We start from the raw sequence: 19,170 nt of genomic DNA, 5'->3' as shown, positions 1-19,170 counted from the left end.
CTCGAGGATGCTCCACGGAGACTGGGACCAGGAGAAGGCGGCGGCGCGGGAGGGAGGCTTCGGGGATGAGGGCGGCGACGTGCAGGCCCACGGCGGCGGGTTCCGGTGCGGGAGCAGGTGGTGCGACGTCGGCGGTTGAGGAACACTGGATGCCCGGGGTGGATCTCGGTCGAGAGGCAGCGACAGCGAGAGCCTTGTCCGGCCCAAGCTGGATAAGCTAGTTTGGGAAGACACTTAGAGCATCTCTAGCAGATCCCGCAAACCGCAAACCGCATACGCGCGTATGCAGGCCGCGAAAAACGCGATATGCAGGCCGAAATTTGCTCCGGCCGGGAATATGCTGTTATGCGGTTTGCGCATGCGGGATCTGCTCGGCCGGAGCACGCACGAAACCTGTATACTAGACTGCAAAACAGGGTTTTTGCACATTTCAACATTTCTATTCAACCTAGTTTATTTCTAATGCATAATATAACAGAATAAAACATAATAATTCATAGTTCTGAACAGCACACAATACAACAATAATCCATATTACAACAAGAGTTCAAATCCAAATAATTAAACAAATTATTACAAATACAAATGAATGTTTGAATCATACATCAAATAAATGTGAAAAATGTTCATCAATGGCCACCATGCCTCATCCAATGATGCTGAATCAGATCTTCCTGGAGTTGCTTGTGAGATCCCGCATTCTCAATGTTGCGGTATGTCTCAAGAAATGCTTCAATTTGATCCGGATTTCGGGCTGGCTTCACCCTAGTGCCGACATTGTCAAAGAAGAACTCCAAGTTCAAATCCCTCTCATCTTCGATAATCATGTTGTGAAGAATTACACAAGTTGTCATGATATCCTTGAGGGTCTCTTTGTCCCAAAACCTACTGGGACCTCTCACAATTGCAAACCTAGCTTGCAAAACACCGAAAGCTCTCTCAATGTCCTTTCGGGCTGCCTCTTGTGCTTTTGCAAATTCAGATTCAGCTCTACTAAGAGGATTTCTGATTGTTTTCACAAATGTTGACCACTCCGGGTATATGCCATCGGCAAGGTAATAACCCATTGTGTAATCATGGCCATTGACGGTGTAGTTGCAAGCCGGGGCATCACCACTAGCTAGCCGGGCAAGAAGATGAGACCTATGCAGCACATTGATATCATTGAGAGAACCCGGCAAACCAAAAAAGCAATGCCAAATCCATAGATCCTCAGAGGCAACAGCCTCAAGAATAATTGTTGGATCATGGCTTTTGCCACAATATATGCCCTGGTATGCCTTCGGGCAATTCTTCCATGTCCAATGCATACAATCTATGCTGCCTAGCATTCCCGGCCAACCTCGAGCCTCATTTTGTGCCATCAGCCTCACCGTGTCTTGTTCATTGGGGGCTCGCAAATAAACAGGGCCATACATACGAATCATCACTTTGCAAAACCGCCGGACAGATTCCATTGATGTATCTTCACCAATGCGAAGATACTCATCGGCGTAATCGGCCGGGATGCCGTAAGCTAATATCCGCATGACCGCGGAGATCTTTTGATGCGCGCTGAAACCTAACAATCCGGCGGCATTGCGCTTGCGCTTGAAATAGCGAGTATTTGTCTCGCAAGTTCGCACAATTTTGTTGAAAAGAGATCGCCGCATTCGGTACCGGCGGCGAAAAAGATGAGGAGGATATGTCGGTACCTCGGCGAAGTAATCGCGCATCAACAGGTCGTTGCCGAGCTTGCGGTTGCGTGGAATGCAAAGGCGGCCGACCTTCGAGCCGCCCCGCACCTTCTTCTGCCTGTCCGCGAGCTCCTTCACGGCGACAAGCACCACTGTGTCCTCCATGTCGTCGTCGAGCAGCTCGTCCATATCGGAGTCGGAGGAGTCCGATGAATCCTCCATTAAAAACAGCGCCGCGGGGCTCAACGGCATCTACAAAGGAGCCGCGAGTGAGGTGGGCGAAGGCCGGCGAGAAATGGCGAAGAACAAGCCGAAGAACAAGCATACCTTGCGACGGCGGCGGCGCTCGAATCGCGGGCGGCGGCGCTCGAATCTCGGGCGGCGGCGCTCGAATCGCGGGCGGGATTCGCTCGATTGGGTCGCCGACGGCCACCCGCGAGCGGCGATTCCGTGCGGCGAGCCGGCTAGGCGCTCCTACGCGGGGGGCGAGGTCGGACGTGCCCGAGATCTGCGGCGGCGCGCGGCGGCGGCGGCGCTGCTCGCGGAAGGGGGCGACTGAAAGTTCCTTCGCGCGAGTTTTTTCCCTTCGCACCGACGCCTCGCACGCGATGCAGACCGGCCTGCATAGGGCACCAAAAACTGCTTTTGTGCGGTTTTGGGCGACGCGGATGGCGGCCCCTGCATCGAAATTTGCGGTTTTGGCGGCTATGCGGGATCTACCCTGGTCCATTTTTTGGCCAAAAACCGCATAGAGGCGATGCAGGGCGCGTTTGCGGGATCTGCTAGAGATGCTCTTATACGGTTTGGTAGGAACTTTCTTAATTTGGCAGGGGCGCCAGGGACTACCAACGGCAGGGACGGAGCCAGAAATGAAGTATAAGGGGGGCAATCTTACTATGAGGGGGCAGAACTAGCTAAAATCAAACAAATAAGGAGCTGGCATGGCTTGTCTACAAAGGAAAATCATGAGCATAGGGGGGGCGCAGCCCCCCCTCGTCCCCCCTTGTCTCCGTCCCTGACCAACGGGCGGTCGGCCGCCCGCTAGACTCTCCCTTGATTGAATCGAAGGACGATCAGCATGGCGTGCAGCACCAGCTGCAACGTTGCCGACGAAGGCAGCACCGGCGCAGGTGCCGCCGCCACTCAGCCACCAGCATTACACGTCCTCCGCGCTCTGCCACTCCTCGTCTTCGAACACCAACCCATCCTCGTGGACAAGAACGAGAATACGATGACCACCGCACACGACGAAGAAGACGAATACGATTGCGAGATGCTCATGTATAGCATCTCGGAAGGGAGGAGCGTACACTCGGAGGAAAGGCTACCCGAGATCATATCAACCAAAGACAGGATGTGCTACACCACCCCGCAGGGCTGGATCTTCATAATGCACGGCGCCGCGCCGTGGGAGACCTGGCTGTGGAGCCCGCTCACCGGAGAGACGATACCCCTCCCGCCGATACAAGATGACCACTACATCCCCGTCAACGGCAGCTGCCTCCTCACCCACGGCTCCCCCTCCCACCCCGACTGCGCCGTCGTCCTCCTCAACATCGGTGAGCCCGACATGTGGTTCTGCAGGATCAGTGGCGGAAGCGACAGGAGATGGGGGCAGCACACATACGATATCGGCGAGTACATCCCACATTATCCAGATGATGCTCCTCCGAGAAAGTTCCCCATCCCCATCATCGCCGCGCTGGGAGGGAAGCTGCACTTCGTCTTCTCGGATTCGGAAGCCAACCATGATAAGATAGGCGTCGTCCATTTGGACTTCAGCCGTCCTTCTCCAGTCGCCGAGCTCGAGACGCTCGAGGACGTCGATGCGAGAACCGTCTTCCCCCAAGGCATGTGCTCCGGCGAGCCGTGGCTGGTAGAGTCCCAGGGGGAGCTCTTCCACGTCTTAGTCTGCTTCTGGGAGTTCGACCCCGATAACATCGGTGCGGTCCTTGTTCACAAGATGGATTTCGAGGACCGCCGCTGGCTTAGGGTTCATGACATCGGTGACAGGGTCTTCCTTCTGCCTGACGGAGGCAACGCGGCGTCCTGTACCGCGAGCGCTTGTAACTTGAGAGGGAATCGCGTCTACTTCATGAAGAACTTCAAAGAGGACGATGCAAATATCTGCGTCTACGACATAGAGGAACAACTCATGGAGATTGTGCACAGGGCCGGCCCTGAGCCAGTGCACCCAGTGCGGCCGCACTGGGCCCCCAATCTATAGGGCCCCCAGCCAAGTACGCCCATTAACTTAGACTTTGATTGCAACGGGATCAGCCCAATCCCTAGCTAGCAGGCTCAGGCAAGGCATGCATGCAGCTATCGTACAAGGAAAAGAAACCGAGCTTCACGCAATGATTCCAGTCCAGATCATCTCAATCGTCGCATATTAATTGTCTGCTCCTCTCGACTCTTGCCCTCTTTTTTCCCTAATCACAGCCGTCTCTCTACCTGTTTCTTAGAGAATTAATGGAGTAGGATATGCGAATTTGATGTTCCCAATTATTTATTCCTCGACCTGGACTGTCTGTAAATCTTATACCTCCTTGGATTAGTCTACTTTTGTGCATATGATTCATTTCGATTCATTCTCCTTCTTCATTTCTCAGGCTGGTCATAGTGCATAGTAACTTCAACTAGTAACATACACATGACACTAGTTTATGTTACTACTCTCATAGTGCATAGTAACATCAAGTTAGTACTATCATAGATGGTTCCATTAATTACCTTGTAGACTCATTGTGTCTTGAAAAGTGTGATGTTACAATAACTAGCTATGTTACTCTATCCTTCTCTCTCCTCATTAACTCAGTGCCACATAAGCAAACTTGCTGAGTTGGCTTCTAAGTTACTACTGAAGTTACTTGAACTATGAGTAGTCTCATAGACTTGACTTGAGAGAGAAAAACTGTGTCAGAAAAGATCAAATGCAAGGGGGCAAGAGGAAAAGAGAATTGGCGTCCACGGCAAGCGGCAAGGGGATGGCTGACGGACGGTCCATGAGCAAGCCAGCGGTAAAGCATCCCTCCTCCAGGTATTTTTGTTTCAACTTTCCCTTAATTATATGCCCTAATTTTCTAGTGTTTTTTTTTTGCTTCTGTGTGAAGATGACATCTTTTTGCAAAAAAAAAAAGATGCTTGCTTACAAACGACAAAAGAAAATGTAAGTAGATTAATGTTGTGTAATTGCTTAGAAAGTGTATGTGTATAGCGAGAATTGTCACTAGTAAGACCATGAGTAGTTTGCATTTGAGAATCTAGAAAGAATTTGATGTCATTAAGTTGCTATTAAAATAAGGACATGCTGTTTCTGCTCCCGGGAGCACATGCACCTGGTTTTTAAAATTAAATTTCAACATATTATATAATGTCAAAAAAATCCGATAAAAAATGTTACGGATACATCTTGATGTTCTATGTGTTTGCAAAGTCGTTTCACGAAAAATCAATACTTTTTGTGTCATGTGCAAAAAAGTTAAAATTTGGTGCTAAATATAAGCTCTTCACAAGACGTTTTGCTTGTCATTTTTACACAGGACACCAAACCTACCGGTTTCGCGCGAAACTTGGCATACACATATGGATTGTTGACATATACGCGTGAAATTTGTGTTCGTATTTTTTGTGATATTTTAAAATGTTTTTCTCTGTAGCAGGAGCATATGCACCTGAGATCAAAATTGCATTTCCGTTAAAATAAATAATCTATAAATATTTGTGTATAGGGGCCCAAAAATATTTCTTGCACTGGGCCCCTGATATCTCAGGGCCGGCCCTGATTGTGCAAGCACATGACCTAGACTTGGTTCTCGGGCGCACAAAGCCGTACTGGATTGTACCGCATAGTATCTAGTAGTAGCAGAAATGAATAATTATATTAATTAGAGGTGGATGAATTAGTTAATTATATACCTCTATATATTGTCTTTTGTGTTCGTTTTCTTCTGCATTTGCATTAGTGCATTGTATCTTTAACTGTTCGTGGCTTTATTAACCACGTGACGATTAACCGATGATAGATGCCCATTCCAGATCGATGATAGATAAAAGCTCAGATAAGACCCAAGATTAGCAACTGAACTGTTGAAAACCCAGCCAACCAGAAATAAATTGGCAACCTTCATAGCTGAACTTTTCTGAAGGTGCAGAGCTCACGTTAAAACATGACACACATAGCAACTTTGCCGATACAAGCAAACCCATGGAATACAAGCAGCTTCGGTTGTTAAAGTTGCCGGTCAATTCAAGCAACTACCCATGCAAACTAATCTCATTCTATGCGTCTAAGCAAGCTCTTCTGCTCATAACATTCGTTGGAGAACTTAATTATATCTTTTTAATAAAGAGCCTTTGTTATTTAAAAGGTTTAAATATCACATATGTCCTCTACATAACTAGGATGCATGCTGACCAAATCATGAAATCAAACAAGGAGAAAAGCAAGGGGAAAATCATCCTATACTAGATCTCTCATGGACACATGAAACCACACAAGAAAAATAGATACCATAGGAAGATGACCTAGCTCGCAGCTCTGTACAGCGCGAGAAGGAACAACGCTCGCCGAGAAGAGATCCAATATATCTAATCGACGACGTCGGTGTCACTCATCTTCTCGCATGTGCTCTTTTATCCTCTTCTCTTCTTTTCTTCTCTCCTCGATAAAGATCAAAGATTAAAGTCTAAGTCGCAGCATACGGCCTAGGACGGCTAGTATAGGACGGCTAGTGTAAGAGTTTGGATATATTTACAAATTAATTGGGCATCAGGATCTGGACCAGAAATGCTGAAAAATACTAAGAGAAGATTTAAAGGTCCCTGTTTTGTGGAGATTATAATCTTGGCTTGCTGGAATATTTGGAAGCAGAGGAATAATAAGATTTTCAAGAATATATAACCAACTTTTAGGAGTTGGAAAGAGGGCTTCGTTTCTGATGTTAGTCTGCTTAAGCATAGGGTTAAAGAGAGTACTGTTCCCATTTTGTCATCATGGATTGACAATTTGTTGTAAGTAGTTAGCCTATAGTTAGATCTCTAGTTTGTTGTATATTTTTGTACATACTGTTTTGTTTTTGAGTAATAAAAGGCTGTGGGGGACTCCCCTGCAGTAGATAGTTTCAAAAAAAAAAAGTATATATAGAGCGAACATAGCTGATGGGTTGCTGCTTGTTGAGGATTTGGGAGAACAGATGGAAAGGGTCGACGGTTTTGATGGAAACAAATAGATGCTCCAGATGCAAATCACGTGGATCGCTGAGGTGGCCACTGAAGTATGAGAGAAGTTCATCGCCTTGATCCAAACATGTTAACATGAGCCCTTGCCGAACAATAGACCCTTCTCTGAACTTTCGAGCGGGATTGACTCAGAATTGTGTAAACAATCCTTCATCACCTGTCACCCTAAGTTCCATACTTCCATTCCTCGCCTTCGTCGACAATGTTGTGGCTAGCTGCATCGTCCCTGTCTCCGGCAAGGTCCTGGCCTTGGCTCCGTTGGCGATGTCGCGACAGGCCATGTCATCCCCCTCTCCGGCAAGCTCGTCCCAGGCATTGTCTTCATCGTCTCTAGCGGGATCCACCGCCGCATCCCGACCATGGTGGGCCTGCCCAGTTCCTTAGGTGGGGTGTGCGTGGACACACTAATTGACGCATGGGACGTCAAATAGGGATCACCCCTCGAGTGTCTTCCGCGTTCAGCGTTCATTATATGGGCCGAAATACAACGTTGGGCTCCCATCGGGCCATTTATGGCGCAAAACAAGCGATTCTACCTGAACCATCCTCCTCGTGAACCTCACCCCGACCTCAGGCGGCGGGCGGCGGCGCCCCGTGCCGAGTGCCGACGCCAGGCCCCAGCTGGCGCTGCACACCTCCGTCGCGCTCCCGTACGCCAGAGATTCCGATTCCCGTGGTCCTTCCGGCCCCTTGACGCCCCTGCTAATACTCCCCAAAGAAACCTATTCGACTGACGCAGGGGCCGCGCCGGCGCACAGCCGCGCTCCGACCTGAGTTCGGCAGTCTCTGAAAAAACGGCGACAGTGGCATTGTGGCACCGTAGCAGAAGCAACTGTCAAGTACCGACCGTGAGTGATTCAATCTAGTTTCTGTTTTTTATTTTCCCCAATTGGGATTGCAGGATAATCTTTACTACGGAGTAGTTAATTTTGTGAGACCGTAGAGTTAAAAGATTATTTTCTTGCTTTCAAAAAAGAAACCTTAGAGCTAAATAAAAAAAATATCTTTGTGTCTTGCAATGTAGTTTAACTATTCAAGATGCTATTACGATTATGAACAATCTATAGTTTCCTTCTTGTTATTGTGAATTTTTATATCTTACATTGTCGTGCCAATTTTGTTTTTGACTTGGTATGCCCAATGTGAAAATCCTGCATTCGCCACTGGTTCTAGCCAAAACTCACATCTTTCGTATCCGTTCCGAGTGTTCTCTTAGGTGCAATTCGGATATTTGATCGCAGCAACCTTAATACTAACTGTACTCTCAAATCTTTTCTGTATCTTCAGGGTACCAGATTTCAGCTTTGGTTACTTTGGCGATTATGATGAACCGTAAATTCGTGAACATGATAGTGAATGATTACCAGAGTAGAGTTTATTCGGTGCGGCGTATCAGCCTCAAGCAGCATCTCTTCCACCCATCAACAGAAGATGCACAGAAAGCAGCAGCAACAGCACAAGCGGCAGGAGCGAGTAAGAAGGGATGGCGGTCAAGGATTTCGAGCTTCAAGCATCTACCCAAGCCGAACATCAAGTTCTCGATGCCGGCAAAGGGAGCCGAATTAACGACCATGCATTTCTTCTCCCTTCTTAAAGGGCAGGGAGAGGGTTCCGTCATGTTCGTCGGCCCTTTCTACAGCACCGTGATGTACGACCTTGACTTGGAGTCCGTCTTTCCCATGCCCCAAGCCTACTTCTGCAAGCCCAGCGGCTCAATCTCCTTGTCCATGACCCGGCGCAGCTCTGGCCAAGATGAGCAACAGCTCTACATCATGGGCAACGGAGACGAAGAGGATGGCAGGTTCGAAGTCTTGAACTACAGCAGGACCGGCTTCCCTGAAAATCTATGTGTGGACATGGAACAGTGGTGGAATTGGAAACCGCTGCCATCGCCGCCCATACCGCCACCTGACACAGGCATCGACAGGAAAGCGTGTCCCCCCTCATCGGCTGCGGTGGTGGATGACACGACTATATGTGTTTCGTCCGTGGATGCTGGCGCATTTGCCTTTGACACGGTGAAGACCGAGTGGAGACGGGCCGGCAGCTGGGCACTACCCTTTCACGGCGGGGCGGAGCACGTCCCTGAGCTCGGCCTCTGGTTCGGTCTCGCCGCCATTGACAGCCCCGACCACAGCCTGCGCGCTTTTGACCTCTCCTCCTCCTCCTGGCCGCCTGTGGTGCAGCAAGACTGGAGCTACCTCGATCCCCTGCCCGACGAGTGGGTCCTGCGGCAGCGGCACCTAGTGAACCTGGGCTCTGGTAAGTTCTGCATAGCCACCAGCTTTGAGAATGTTGAGAGCCACGCAGCAGCATACTCTTCTGCACACGGGCTGGACGATTACCTCGTGATCAATGATCTTACCGTCTTGACGGGTGTTGAGCTGCTGCGCGGTGACGATGGCCTGCAGATGATCAAGCACAAGTCTAAACGTTACACCTCTCAAGACACACCATTCCACTGCTTGCTCTGACTGAGCAAAACGTTTTATTTTTTTTTTTTTTTTGCGAGAAGCAAAAAACGTTTTTATATATGCCACACTGCCACTGGAGCTATAGATGGATCGATCCATTCTTCTGTTTACCTATAAGTGAATTCAATTTCTTCCTAGATTGTGAAATGATATGCTTCACTTTTATGGCCATGGATGAAATGGCCAGCGATGGATTATTAATTGAAACATGTGAATCCTTCTTTTTAATTAAAATTAAAGTCTAGAGCTCTATTGTAAATGGCGGCAACCACTGTGCTTAAAATCATCCATCTACCTCCTAGTATCTACTAGCTTAGAGCACGCGTGTTACCACGTCTTTTTGAACCTTTTTAACGATACAAATGTCACGTATGTAAACATACTAGCTCAATTTCCATGTGTTGCTACAAATCAATAATATGATATGTATGAGGATATTGGAGAAAATACAGTTGTTAATGGCATTGACATAAACATTGTTGTCTCACTCCCTCTCCGGTGACAACCATATGAACCTGTAGTTCCATTTCTTCCCAGTAAGCTTTTTCTAATCAATACATACACCACCATATGAAACTGTAGTTCCATTTCTTCTCACTGCTTCAATGCAGAATATAAGGACTGCACCACATCATATGACATCGTTTCCTGTCCACAAGCCCCTCACTTTCATTGCTTGTATCTCCTCTAACTACGGAAAATATCTGTCTCGCCCCGTTGTCAATTGACGTGAATCAGCCAATATGGTTAATAATGATAAGGGGATCATACATCAATGACAACACTCATCGTGCATTATCTGTTTAATTTCAATGCATATTTGCTCGCATCTTGGGTAGGAAAGCAAAAAATAGTTTCGAATCAATCAATCAATGTTCTCCTAAAATTATTTTAGTTAAGTGCAAATTTTCGGTAAACCAAACTTGCATTTATCTTAACGACTGGTACTTTAAAAAATATCAGTCTATTGAGAAAATTTGCAAAAGTGCTGCGTACTTTTTACGATTTCTCTCCCGCTCTGAAATGCTCATTATGTCCGGATATATTGGAGATCATAGAGTTGGATTACTGACAGAAACCCCAGCACTATTCTGCTGTAGACATTTCAGACAATCTTCTTTTCAAGCTAGTTCTGTTCACTACATGGCATTGTCCAGGACAGGAGAATATAACAGAAGTGCGCTTTGAAATTGAGTTTTTACTGGGTGTCTCATCCAAACATTTGGACAAACTCTTGCAACTCGACACACTTTGGATACATATTGATCAAACCATTGCAGACATGGATGTTCCTTCTGAAGCACTTCTTGATGGCCAGTGCATGGATTTCCTTCACCTGCCATCTCAGCGAACAATTCAAATGCCTTGTCTTCCGGTCCATTTTGAGCGAATCCGGCCAGAATCACTGTAAAACTGGCGTAATATGACAGGTTAGGCACGGCTAGTTTGAATTTTCCATTATAGCATTGACTGTGTCACCATTAGCAGCCTTGAGTGACTTCACAGCATTTGCCCTCAGCAGGCCGGCCTGGGTCATCGCCAGCGCAATGTCCTTGGCTCAATGCTGGTCTCATCGACAAGCTCGTAATCATCGTGATTTTCTATCGAAGCCCCAGGGTTTGAGATGACGCTGCTAAGATCAGGCGCCTCGAATTGCTCAGGGGCCTGTGACTGCAACTGTGAGCTCAGATCCTCGATCTTAGCCTCACCAAAAAATGACAAAGGCTGTGAATAGGATCTAAAAGGCTATTGAAGACATCTGGTTTGGAGATGCAAACAGGATCTGAATATGGAACACAAGCTAGCAGCATTAGAATAACTAAGATGATTGTGGAAAGGAAGATAAGAGTACTCAAGATGCTCACCTTCTTGCTCTTCTTGACAGCTAAATGGCCAGGCTTCAGCATGGCCTTCCTGCTGCTTTTCTCACTCGACATTGCTTAGAGATCTTCCACTTGCATCAACTCCTGGTCATTAGAGCATAGGAGTATAAATTTGAGAATGAAGATCACTTTAAATTAAGTTCTAAATTTCCAGCAAAAAGAAATTTCCATGCAACTAAAAAGCTTTATTGCAACGAAAATACTCACTTAGCAATCGGTCATGCTACAGTAATAAAATGTTAAGACGTGTACATTAAGAGCTCTCAAAAACATATGTTGGCCAAGTTACAAATAAGTCTTGTGTGAGGGCAGTGTCGATATCAAGCCCCCGGGCTCCGTTAGTCGAAATGTTTGTCGTCTTGGAATTTTTCTTGGTGTAGCTATATGCATCCCCCGATCAACTCAGTAGTACTTGTGTTGTTGTAGACCAAACAGTTGTACTGATAGTCGGTTCGAGGCTCAATAATCTTCATGGATCAGCACCCGACGCTCGTGTTGGCTTAATCGAAAGGCGGCTCAAGTCTTGATAAAAAAAAAAGCCGCGATTGTAGCCCCCCAGGTGTTGAGCCGAGTAGTAAATTGGCTCGAAAGTCGTAAGTACCTTAGTCCGAGGACCGGCTGAAGCGTCCACCTGCAGATAAGGTGGCTAACCAAAATGCGCCTAAGGAGTCCGCACTTGAAGATAAAACACCTTCAGAGTAGAATAGATATGGCTGCATTAAGGTGATATTTTGTGATGTAATATATTGAACAAATGTAATGCGAAAAAACGCAGTATTTGAACAATGTAACTTGGATAGAAGTTTTAAGCGGGCCGACTTATTGTTATCCAGTTCAATTGCATTGATCTATATTTCGTGGGCAGGCAAACCTCGAGCAACAGGGAACATTTACCGGATTAGCAGCGTTAAAAATGCGAAATTGTGTGTCCCGGAACGAAGATCCGAGTTTTGGTAGCAAAGATGCACTGCTTAGATACTTGCGCATAAACAACGGGTAAACTAAGTCGGGCCAAAACAGAGTTGCCCGAGTTGCATACGGTTGCGCGCATAAACAAAGGCTAAAGCCATAAGGCGGCATATCCAGTGATTAACACACGAGGCGGCAGACAATTCAAGTAAAGCCCACGCTCTTTTTCAAGGTGACCTGACAATCTCCGATAAAGAGTACTCGAGTAGCTTGTATTACTCAAGAGTAACAATATATATAGTGCATGGATGATCTCCAGATATACCAACCGACAAGAAAGAACGCTGCTGAACAGTAACTGTATCCTACATGAGCTTTCAGGTGAGCAGGAAGCTCCGGCCTACCAGCTAGCTGACGGTTTACTCATTTGCCTTGCCAAGCAAAATGCATGCAGGATAACACGACTCAGATAACTATAAAGTGAATGCAGAAATCCCACACGACGATCGGCTGACGATAAGTAGAAATTCATGTTCAGTCAGATAAAACCCAACATGAGCAACCGAGCCGCTGAAAATACCGCCAACTACTGAGTACTGACAGCGTTCATAGCTGAGCTTTTCGGAAGGTGCCGTGTTCAGGATAAAACATACTAGCAGTTTGTGAAAGGAGCAGCTCGGTTGTTAGAGCTTTCGGCACACTCGTCTGTCATCTCAAGCAACCTAACTGAAAGCATTTCCTGAAGATAAGCAAAGGTTTCTTCAGGAACTAACGGTTTGACAGAGACTTTGCCTGTTACCTGAAGTCCTGAACATTCTGCATATGTCATGGTTGCAATTATTGCCCGCAGGGAAAACTACGGCCATTTCTCTTTTTACTCAACAGGATCAGGAAAGAAAAGGAAACTATGGAGGAACGTACTTTGATCACCTGTTTGTAACCTGTGATCGTAACTTTGTTCGATTTTTCTGAAGTTATTACCATCCCTTCCTAACCTCCACCTACTGATGTTGTATTTTGACAAGGGTAGTTACTCTCACTCTCTCAGCACGAAACTGTGTACTCACTCTGACAAAACGAGGTGGACCATTACTGTTGACTACCCATCGACAGGATTCTTTTAGCTACTAAAACCATGTGATCTACCTTACTGCAAGGCAAATGATGAGACTGCCAACCATGTGCAACTCCGTGAACCAACTCTAGCATTCCAGTGCAAGTTTGTTGGAGAGATGTCACGAAAACTAGCCAACTGATCACAAAGGCAGTGATGATTATATCTAACTTTGCAACAAATATGACAATCTGTTTAACTTGATGTCGCCTTTGCTTCGATCATTTCCATTGAGATGTGTAAGAGGACATTCAGTTGGTTAATTAATCAGTGCTTAAAAACTAAAATAATAGGATGATTGGTGTTTGCCATTGAGTCACAATCTGCTTGCTGGTTCCCAACACTACTGCATCATAATTTGCATTCACGTGTTTGAACTCGCCACTGCACCAAGCCACCGATGCAATCAATTATTTGTACCACCTTGATCAGTGTCTCCTGTCCAAGATCTTCCTCATATGTTGACTGGCAATGTTGTCAACCGTTTAGGTTAAGAACACGCCCGATGATTACGGTACGCTAAGTTATGGCATACATAATAGATTTACCGACAAGTGCAACTTGAAGAAAATAATTATGGGTCGAGCAATACATGCACCAACATGGAAAACAAGCTTTCAGTTCAGAGGGGCAAGTAGTGGAGCGTCAGAGATTTGCTAGATGCCTCCTAATTAGCTCCATCCTACACCTAAGCCTTTTTAGAATATTTGTATAGCTTTTCCAACCAATTTAATCACCCTTTTATGCAAATAGCATGTTCCTTCCATGTCAAGAATGATGCTTTTGTTGACATTTTGACTTTATATTGCCTTGAATTGCAAGAAACCAGCTGAGGCAAAGGAAGTTGGTTGTTTTCCTTTCCTAGTGAAGCTATGAGCAGTCATTTAATTAATTAATTTTCATATGTGGTGGTTGACACTTAGCATGCTTCTTGCTGTATTTTTGCCAATCACGGCTCTGTGGAAGTGGATCATTTTGATGTAACAGGGATATTATATTTTTGCTGAAAGAGAATAATATTTACCGTTCTTCAGTACTCTGAAATATATATGATTTACTTAAATAGTGAGAATTACATTATACATGAATGTAATACATAAATATAATCCATTGAGCCGAATTCACTGTTGACAACAGACCACATTAGAGAACAATTTACTAGCCCTGTGTCACTACTAAGTATATTGAACAACACAACACATTTGAGAACCAGTCACATTTACGTTCTCTTGCCAAGTGGTAAATGAAAGAAAATAATTAGATGTACATTTAATATCATAAATTGAATAGTCAATTGATGAATTTGTAGCGAGAAAAAAAATGTAGAGACAAGTACAACAACTCCAGTAAGCACCAACAGTTAGGTAGTTGCGCTAGAAAAGCATGGATGCAAAGAGGAAGATTGATGGCTTAATTAAAATAGTCAAAAAGAAGGAAAGTAAAGGTGTAGTAGACCAGACAACCCTTTGTTGCCATGGGGCCTTTGGGTTTGGAAAGGTTTCTTGCAGCCTTGCAGGAACAGATTTCTGAATCAAGCCCAATATTGGCTGTAAACAGCATTAAAGAAAAAGGCAGAGATCCTCTAATTGTTAAATAGTCGCGACGAAGGTGGGACTGAGACCGGTGGCTCCACTGGGAACTATATATTCGTTAATACTCCCTCCATTCCACATTAATTGTCGCTGTTTTAGTACAAAAAGTTATACTAAATCAGCGACAACTAATATGGAATGTAGGGAGTACGTTTCTAATAATTCTCCTAATTGGAAGGAAGCTCAATACAAATTTTTGATTAACTAATATTGATCAGAGCAACAACTAATTTAGCACCGCCTTTGGTTAATTGTATTTAGCAAAATAAAGATCGATCCGGCAGTCAATTTGGCATCATTGTTGATCTCTGAATAATAGCTCTGATGATGGTGTTCAGTAGGGGCTCATCATCCATGGGGAAAAGCCTAACTTGTGATGGAAGCATCATCACACATTCAGGTTTACTGCACCGACTTAGCATTCCATCACATTAGGCAACCAAACAAGAAGAGCGGAGCTGGCAAAAGTTACTAGTCAGAGTAGAATCAACTTAGCCATATGGATCACCTGAGGCTAACCAAAATGGAGAGCAGAGGTTGCAAAAGTTACTAGTCAGAGTAGAAGTTGCAAGTCTGAATTAATCAGGTGAAGCAATGCAGGACCTAATCTCTCCAACCACAGAGGCAACTGGTCTGCTTGCCCCCTATATAAGGAGGAGCTGGTCCCCTGCATGAATCGGAGTTGCACACAATCAAGTACCACTCGGCAGGGAGCAGAGCAGAGCTAGCTGCAGGGTTCGATCAGAATGTCAAGTTCAGTCTGCTATGTGGTCCTTGGCCTTGCTGCTGCTCTTCTTCTCTGCTGCCCGCAGCCGGCAATTGCCAAGGAGCAACGCCATGAGTTCGTGGTGAGTAATGCTCTGTCTTCCTAGCTTCCTTGCCGAAGCTAATTCGCTTGTCAATTCAGATTAAGGATGGGGGCACTGAATACGTGCATGTGTGCAGATCCAGGAGGCATCGGTGACGAGGCTGTGCAACGCCCGGACCATTGTGACGGCGAACGGGCAGTACCCGGGGCCGACGGTGGAGGTGAGCGAGGGCGACTCCCTCGTCGTCAACGTCGTCAACAACGCCACCTACAACATCACCATCCACTGGTACGTACTTGCCATGCCTAGCTAGCATGTATACATGCACCACGATCGTCAGCAATGGCAACTGCTAATGGAGGTGCAACAATGGCGGCAATCGCAGGCACGGTGTTCGGCAGATGCGGACGGGGTGGTCGGACGGACCGGAGTTCGTGACGCAGTGCCCGATCCGGCCGGGGAAGAGCTACACCTACCGCTTCACGGTGACGGCGCAGGAGGGCACGCTGTGGTGGCACGCCCACAGCTCGTGGCTCAGGGCCACCGTCTACGGCGCGCTCGTCATCCGCCCACGCGACGCCGTCCCTTACCCGTTCGACTTCCACGGGGAGATCGCCCCCATCATGCTCGGTACGCGCCTACACCATCTTCACTCCTCACTACTCACCACTCTCCACGTCAGTGTCTCCAATAGTCATCATCAATCTACCTAAAGGTGGAAGCTATGACATGCAATATATATAATGCACTGTAAGAGAGTTACCCAGTTTGATTACAAAAAAGACAAACACCAATTACAAAAAGAAGCATAGAAATTTACTCGGTGTCGAAACGGTGTGTCTTATCTTTCATTTACAAGATTGACGTAGATTGACGTGGCGTTGATAAAATTCCTGGTTTATGAATCGTTAGCTGAAGAATAATGTTTCAGGTATTTTCTTTCCGTTTTCGCTATATAGAGGAAGAATTATGTGCGCAATTAACAAGTACATATCTCCCTTTTTTTCGATAAAGAGTACATATCTCCCTGCCTCGCTTTTCACTTGATTTTCTTTTCTCGCCAAATAGGCAGTACACTAAAAGGAGCGCAGGTCTAGAAAGTAGAAACTAATGATATATATAATGTGCTGGGTATCCAGAAATGACAGAAAGGAATTAGATGGATCCATCCCATGCATGCGTTGTTCCAAAGTAGCGAAATTAGTCGGTGCTATTTGCTTTTCCCGCGTGTGTTAACAACTGCCATCATTTGCCATGCTTTGTGCTGGTTGTTGGCGCCACCTGCTTACCCCAGAGTCAAACGTCCAGGATTGTATCTGCAGTTAAGCAAACGCAGGAATTTTTATCCTTTCAGAGAAGATATCAAAACCATGCATGCATTCATGATCATGGCAAAGAAAAAGAGATAGCTAGTTTAATAGCTAACTAATCATGTATGCAGCAAAGATCATTGTGCATGTATGTGAGATCCTTCTGTACTCATCACATGCACATGCTACCTAGCTATATTCCTACCTAGGAAACATGTGCATATCTCAGTCTTGGAAACAAATAATACTAGCTTCAGCCTTAAGAAATGAAGAGACTAGCATCTTTCTAGCTTTCAAAATATTCAGACAAATTAAAGGAGGCTGCACACAAAAATGTCTACTATTCTTAGTTGCATAGGCTCTTAATTATATATATTAAGTTTTTCAAAAGGGGTTCTAAAGAGAGAAAAACACGCATGTTCAATTATTCTCTTGAAACGGTTTCTTTATGTCTGGAGAAGTACCCTCTTGAAAACATTCTTGTGAGAGTGTTACTTTGTAACTGCATAAATGTTGTTGCATGTGTGGTCGACATGGCGCGCACAATAGGCCTAACATGTACAGCATGCTAGCTAACCCCTTTTTTGCATTTTCAGCTATTCAATATGTTATATGTGTAGTATTCTTCTCCCTACATATGAATGGAAAAAGGGACATTGCTATATATGTTTGTATTATTTTTCATATTAAAGGGAAAAGAAAAGCTAGTTCCAACATTTATCATCGGGAGTACATGTATTAATCTAGTTTCAGACAGCTACAAATCTTGATCTAGTTGCATGTGCACAGGTGAATGGTGGGACATGAACCCCATCGACGTCATCCGCACCGCCACGCGCACCGGTGCAGCTCCCAACATCTCCGACGCCCTCACCATGAACGGCCAACCCGGTGACCTCTACAACTGCTCCTCCCAAGACACTACCGTGTTCGCCGTGAAGACCGGCGAGACGAACCTGCTGCGGTTCATCAACGCTGCGCTCAACACGGAGCTCTTCGTCTCCCTCGCCGGCCACAACATGACCGTCGTGGGCGCCGACGCCTCCTACACCAAGCCGTACGCCACATCAGTCCTAGTGCTCGGCCCCGGCCAGACCACAGACGTCCTCGTCACCTTCGACCAGCCACCTGGCCGGTACTACCTCGCCGCCCGGGCTTACGCCAGTGCGCAGGGCGTGCCCTTCGACAACACCACCACCACCGCCATCTTCGACTACGGCGCCAGCAGCATGGCAAGCCCGGCGATGCCGACCCTCCCGGCGTACAACGACACTGCCACGGTGACTGCGTTCACGACAAGCCTGAGCAACCTCCACGCGGTGGAGCTCCCATCGGCCGTCGACGAGGACCTTTTCTTCACCGTCGGCGTCGGCCTCTTCAACTGCTCCGCTGCGCAGAACTGCGGCGGCCCCAACGGGACGCGGTTTGCGGCGAGCATGAACAACGTCTCCTTTGTGCTCCCCTCCACCGTCTCCCTTCTCCAGGCGCACTACCAAGGCGATGCAGCTGCGAACGGCGTCTTCACCACCGACTTTCCGGCTAACCCGCTGGTGCAATTTGACTACACAGCGCAGAACGTCAGTCGTGCGCTCTGGCAGCCGGTACCGGGCACCAAGCTGTACAAGCTCAAGTTCGGCTCAGTGGTACAGGTCGTGCTCCAGGGCACCAACATCTTCGCCGGGGAGAACCACCCTATCCACATCCACGGCTACGATTTCTTCATCCTCGCGGAGGGGTTTGGCAACTTCAACGCTGCGACCGACACCGCAAAGTTCAACCTGCATGACCCGCCAATGAGGAATACGGTGGGCGTCCCAGTAAACGGGTGGGCGGTCATCCGGTTCGTCGCCGACAACCCCGGGGTCTGGCTGATGCACTGCCATCTGGATGTGCACATCACCTGGGGCCTCGCCATGGCCTTCCTTGTGGAAGATGGAGTTGGAGAGCTGCAGTCCCTGGGGGCACCGCCGCCAGACCTGCCAGTTTGCTGAAGAAACCAAAATTTGTTTTTTGCTCACCTTCTGCTGATTATTTGGGGGAACGTACCATTCTCACATTTTGTTGCCACATTCTAGTTATTTGCATTTGATTCATTATGAAATATCTTCAATGTCATTCAGATACTGTTGAGAAACTTACTTGCAGCAACATTTTCTGCATCA

General features: G+C 46.7%; 4 protein-coding genes across 4 annotated transcripts; 2 read left to right on the top strand and 2 right to left on the bottom strand.

Annotated features, from left to right (window-relative positions):
* Positions 1-401: 401 nt before the first annotated feature.
* On the bottom strand, positions 402-2,468 carry LOC127300107 (protein ALP1-like). Its single transcript, XM_051330184.2, has 2 exons — positions 2,004-2,468; positions 402-1,928 (listed from the first exon to the last, which is right to left on the bottom strand). Exon 2 carries the CDS (start codon positions 1,926-1,928, stop codon positions 630-632), a length of 1,299 nt encoding a protein of 432 aa, XP_051186144.1. The 5' UTR covers positions 2,004-2,468; the 3' UTR covers positions 402-629.
* A 4,999-nt stretch (positions 2,469-7,467) lies between these two features.
* LOC127304843 (uncharacterized) lies at positions 7,468-9,635 on the top strand. The gene is made up of 2 exons (XM_051335417.1): positions 7,468-7,765; positions 8,205-9,635. Exon 2 carries the CDS (start codon positions 8,240-8,242, stop codon positions 9,389-9,391), a length of 1,152 nt encoding a protein of 383 aa, XP_051191377.1. The 5' UTR covers positions 7,468-7,765; positions 8,205-8,239; the 3' UTR covers positions 9,392-9,635.
* A 1,289-nt stretch (positions 9,636-10,924) lies between these two features.
* On the bottom strand, positions 10,925-11,328 carry LOC127303624 (nascent polypeptide-associated complex subunit alpha-like protein 1). The gene is made up of 2 exons (XM_071820922.1): positions 11,257-11,328; positions 10,925-11,116 (listed from the first exon to the last, which is right to left on the bottom strand). The coding sequence occupies exons 1-2, from the start codon at positions 11,326-11,328 to the stop codon at positions 10,925-10,927; spliced, it is 264 nt and encodes an 87-aa protein (XP_071677023.1).
* A 4,014-nt stretch (positions 11,329-15,342) lies between these two features.
* LOC127300105 (putative laccase-17) lies at positions 15,343-19,138 on the top strand. Its single transcript, XM_051330182.2, has 4 exons — positions 15,343-15,737; positions 15,835-15,986; positions 16,084-16,328; positions 17,798-19,138. Exons 1-4 carry the CDS (start codon positions 15,636-15,638, stop codon positions 18,997-18,999), a joined length of 1,701 nt encoding a protein of 566 aa, XP_051186142.1. The 5' UTR covers positions 15,343-15,635; the 3' UTR covers positions 19,000-19,138.
* The last annotated feature ends 32 nt before the right edge of the window (positions 19,139-19,170 follow it).

This window comes from Lolium perenne, chromosome 5, assembly GCF_019359855.2.
Source record: "Lolium perenne isolate Kyuss_39 chromosome 5, Kyuss_2.0, whole genome shotgun sequence".
NCBI lineage: Eukaryota > Viridiplantae > Streptophyta > Magnoliopsida > Poales > Poaceae > Lolium > Lolium perenne.
Note: the sequence above shows the minus strand (reverse complement) of the source record. Positions and strands in the feature narration are given on the sequence as shown.

Bases quoted from the DNA above. Each gene is read 5' to 3' on its own strand.
- LOC127304843 (XM_051335417.1), top strand. From the start codon at position 8,240: ATGATGAACCGTAAATTCGTGAACATGATAGTGAATGATTACCAGAGT.
- LOC127303624 (XM_071820922.1), bottom strand. From the start codon at position 11,328: ATGTCGAGTGAGAAAAGCAGCAGGAAGGCCATGCTGAAGCCTGGCCAT. The intron at 11,117-11,256 runs GTGAGCATCTTG...TCCTATTCACAG, and splicing joins CTGTCAAGAAGAGCAAGAAG to CCTTTGTCATTTTTTGGTGA.
- LOC127300105 (XM_051330182.2), top strand. From the start codon at position 15,636: ATGTCAAGTTCAGTCTGCTATGTGGTCCTTGGCCTTGCTGCTGCTCTT. The intron at 15,987-16,083 runs GTACGTACTTGC...CGGCAATCGCAG, and splicing joins TACAACATCACCATCCACTG to GCACGGTGTTCGGCAGATGC. The intron at 16,329-17,797 runs GTACGCGCCTAC...GCATGTGCACAG, and splicing joins GATCGCCCCCATCATGCTCG to GTGAATGGTGGGACATGAAC.
- LOC127300107 (XM_051330184.2), bottom strand. From the start codon at position 1,928: ATGCCGTTGAGCCCCGCGGCGCTGTTTTTAATGGAGGATTCATCGGAC.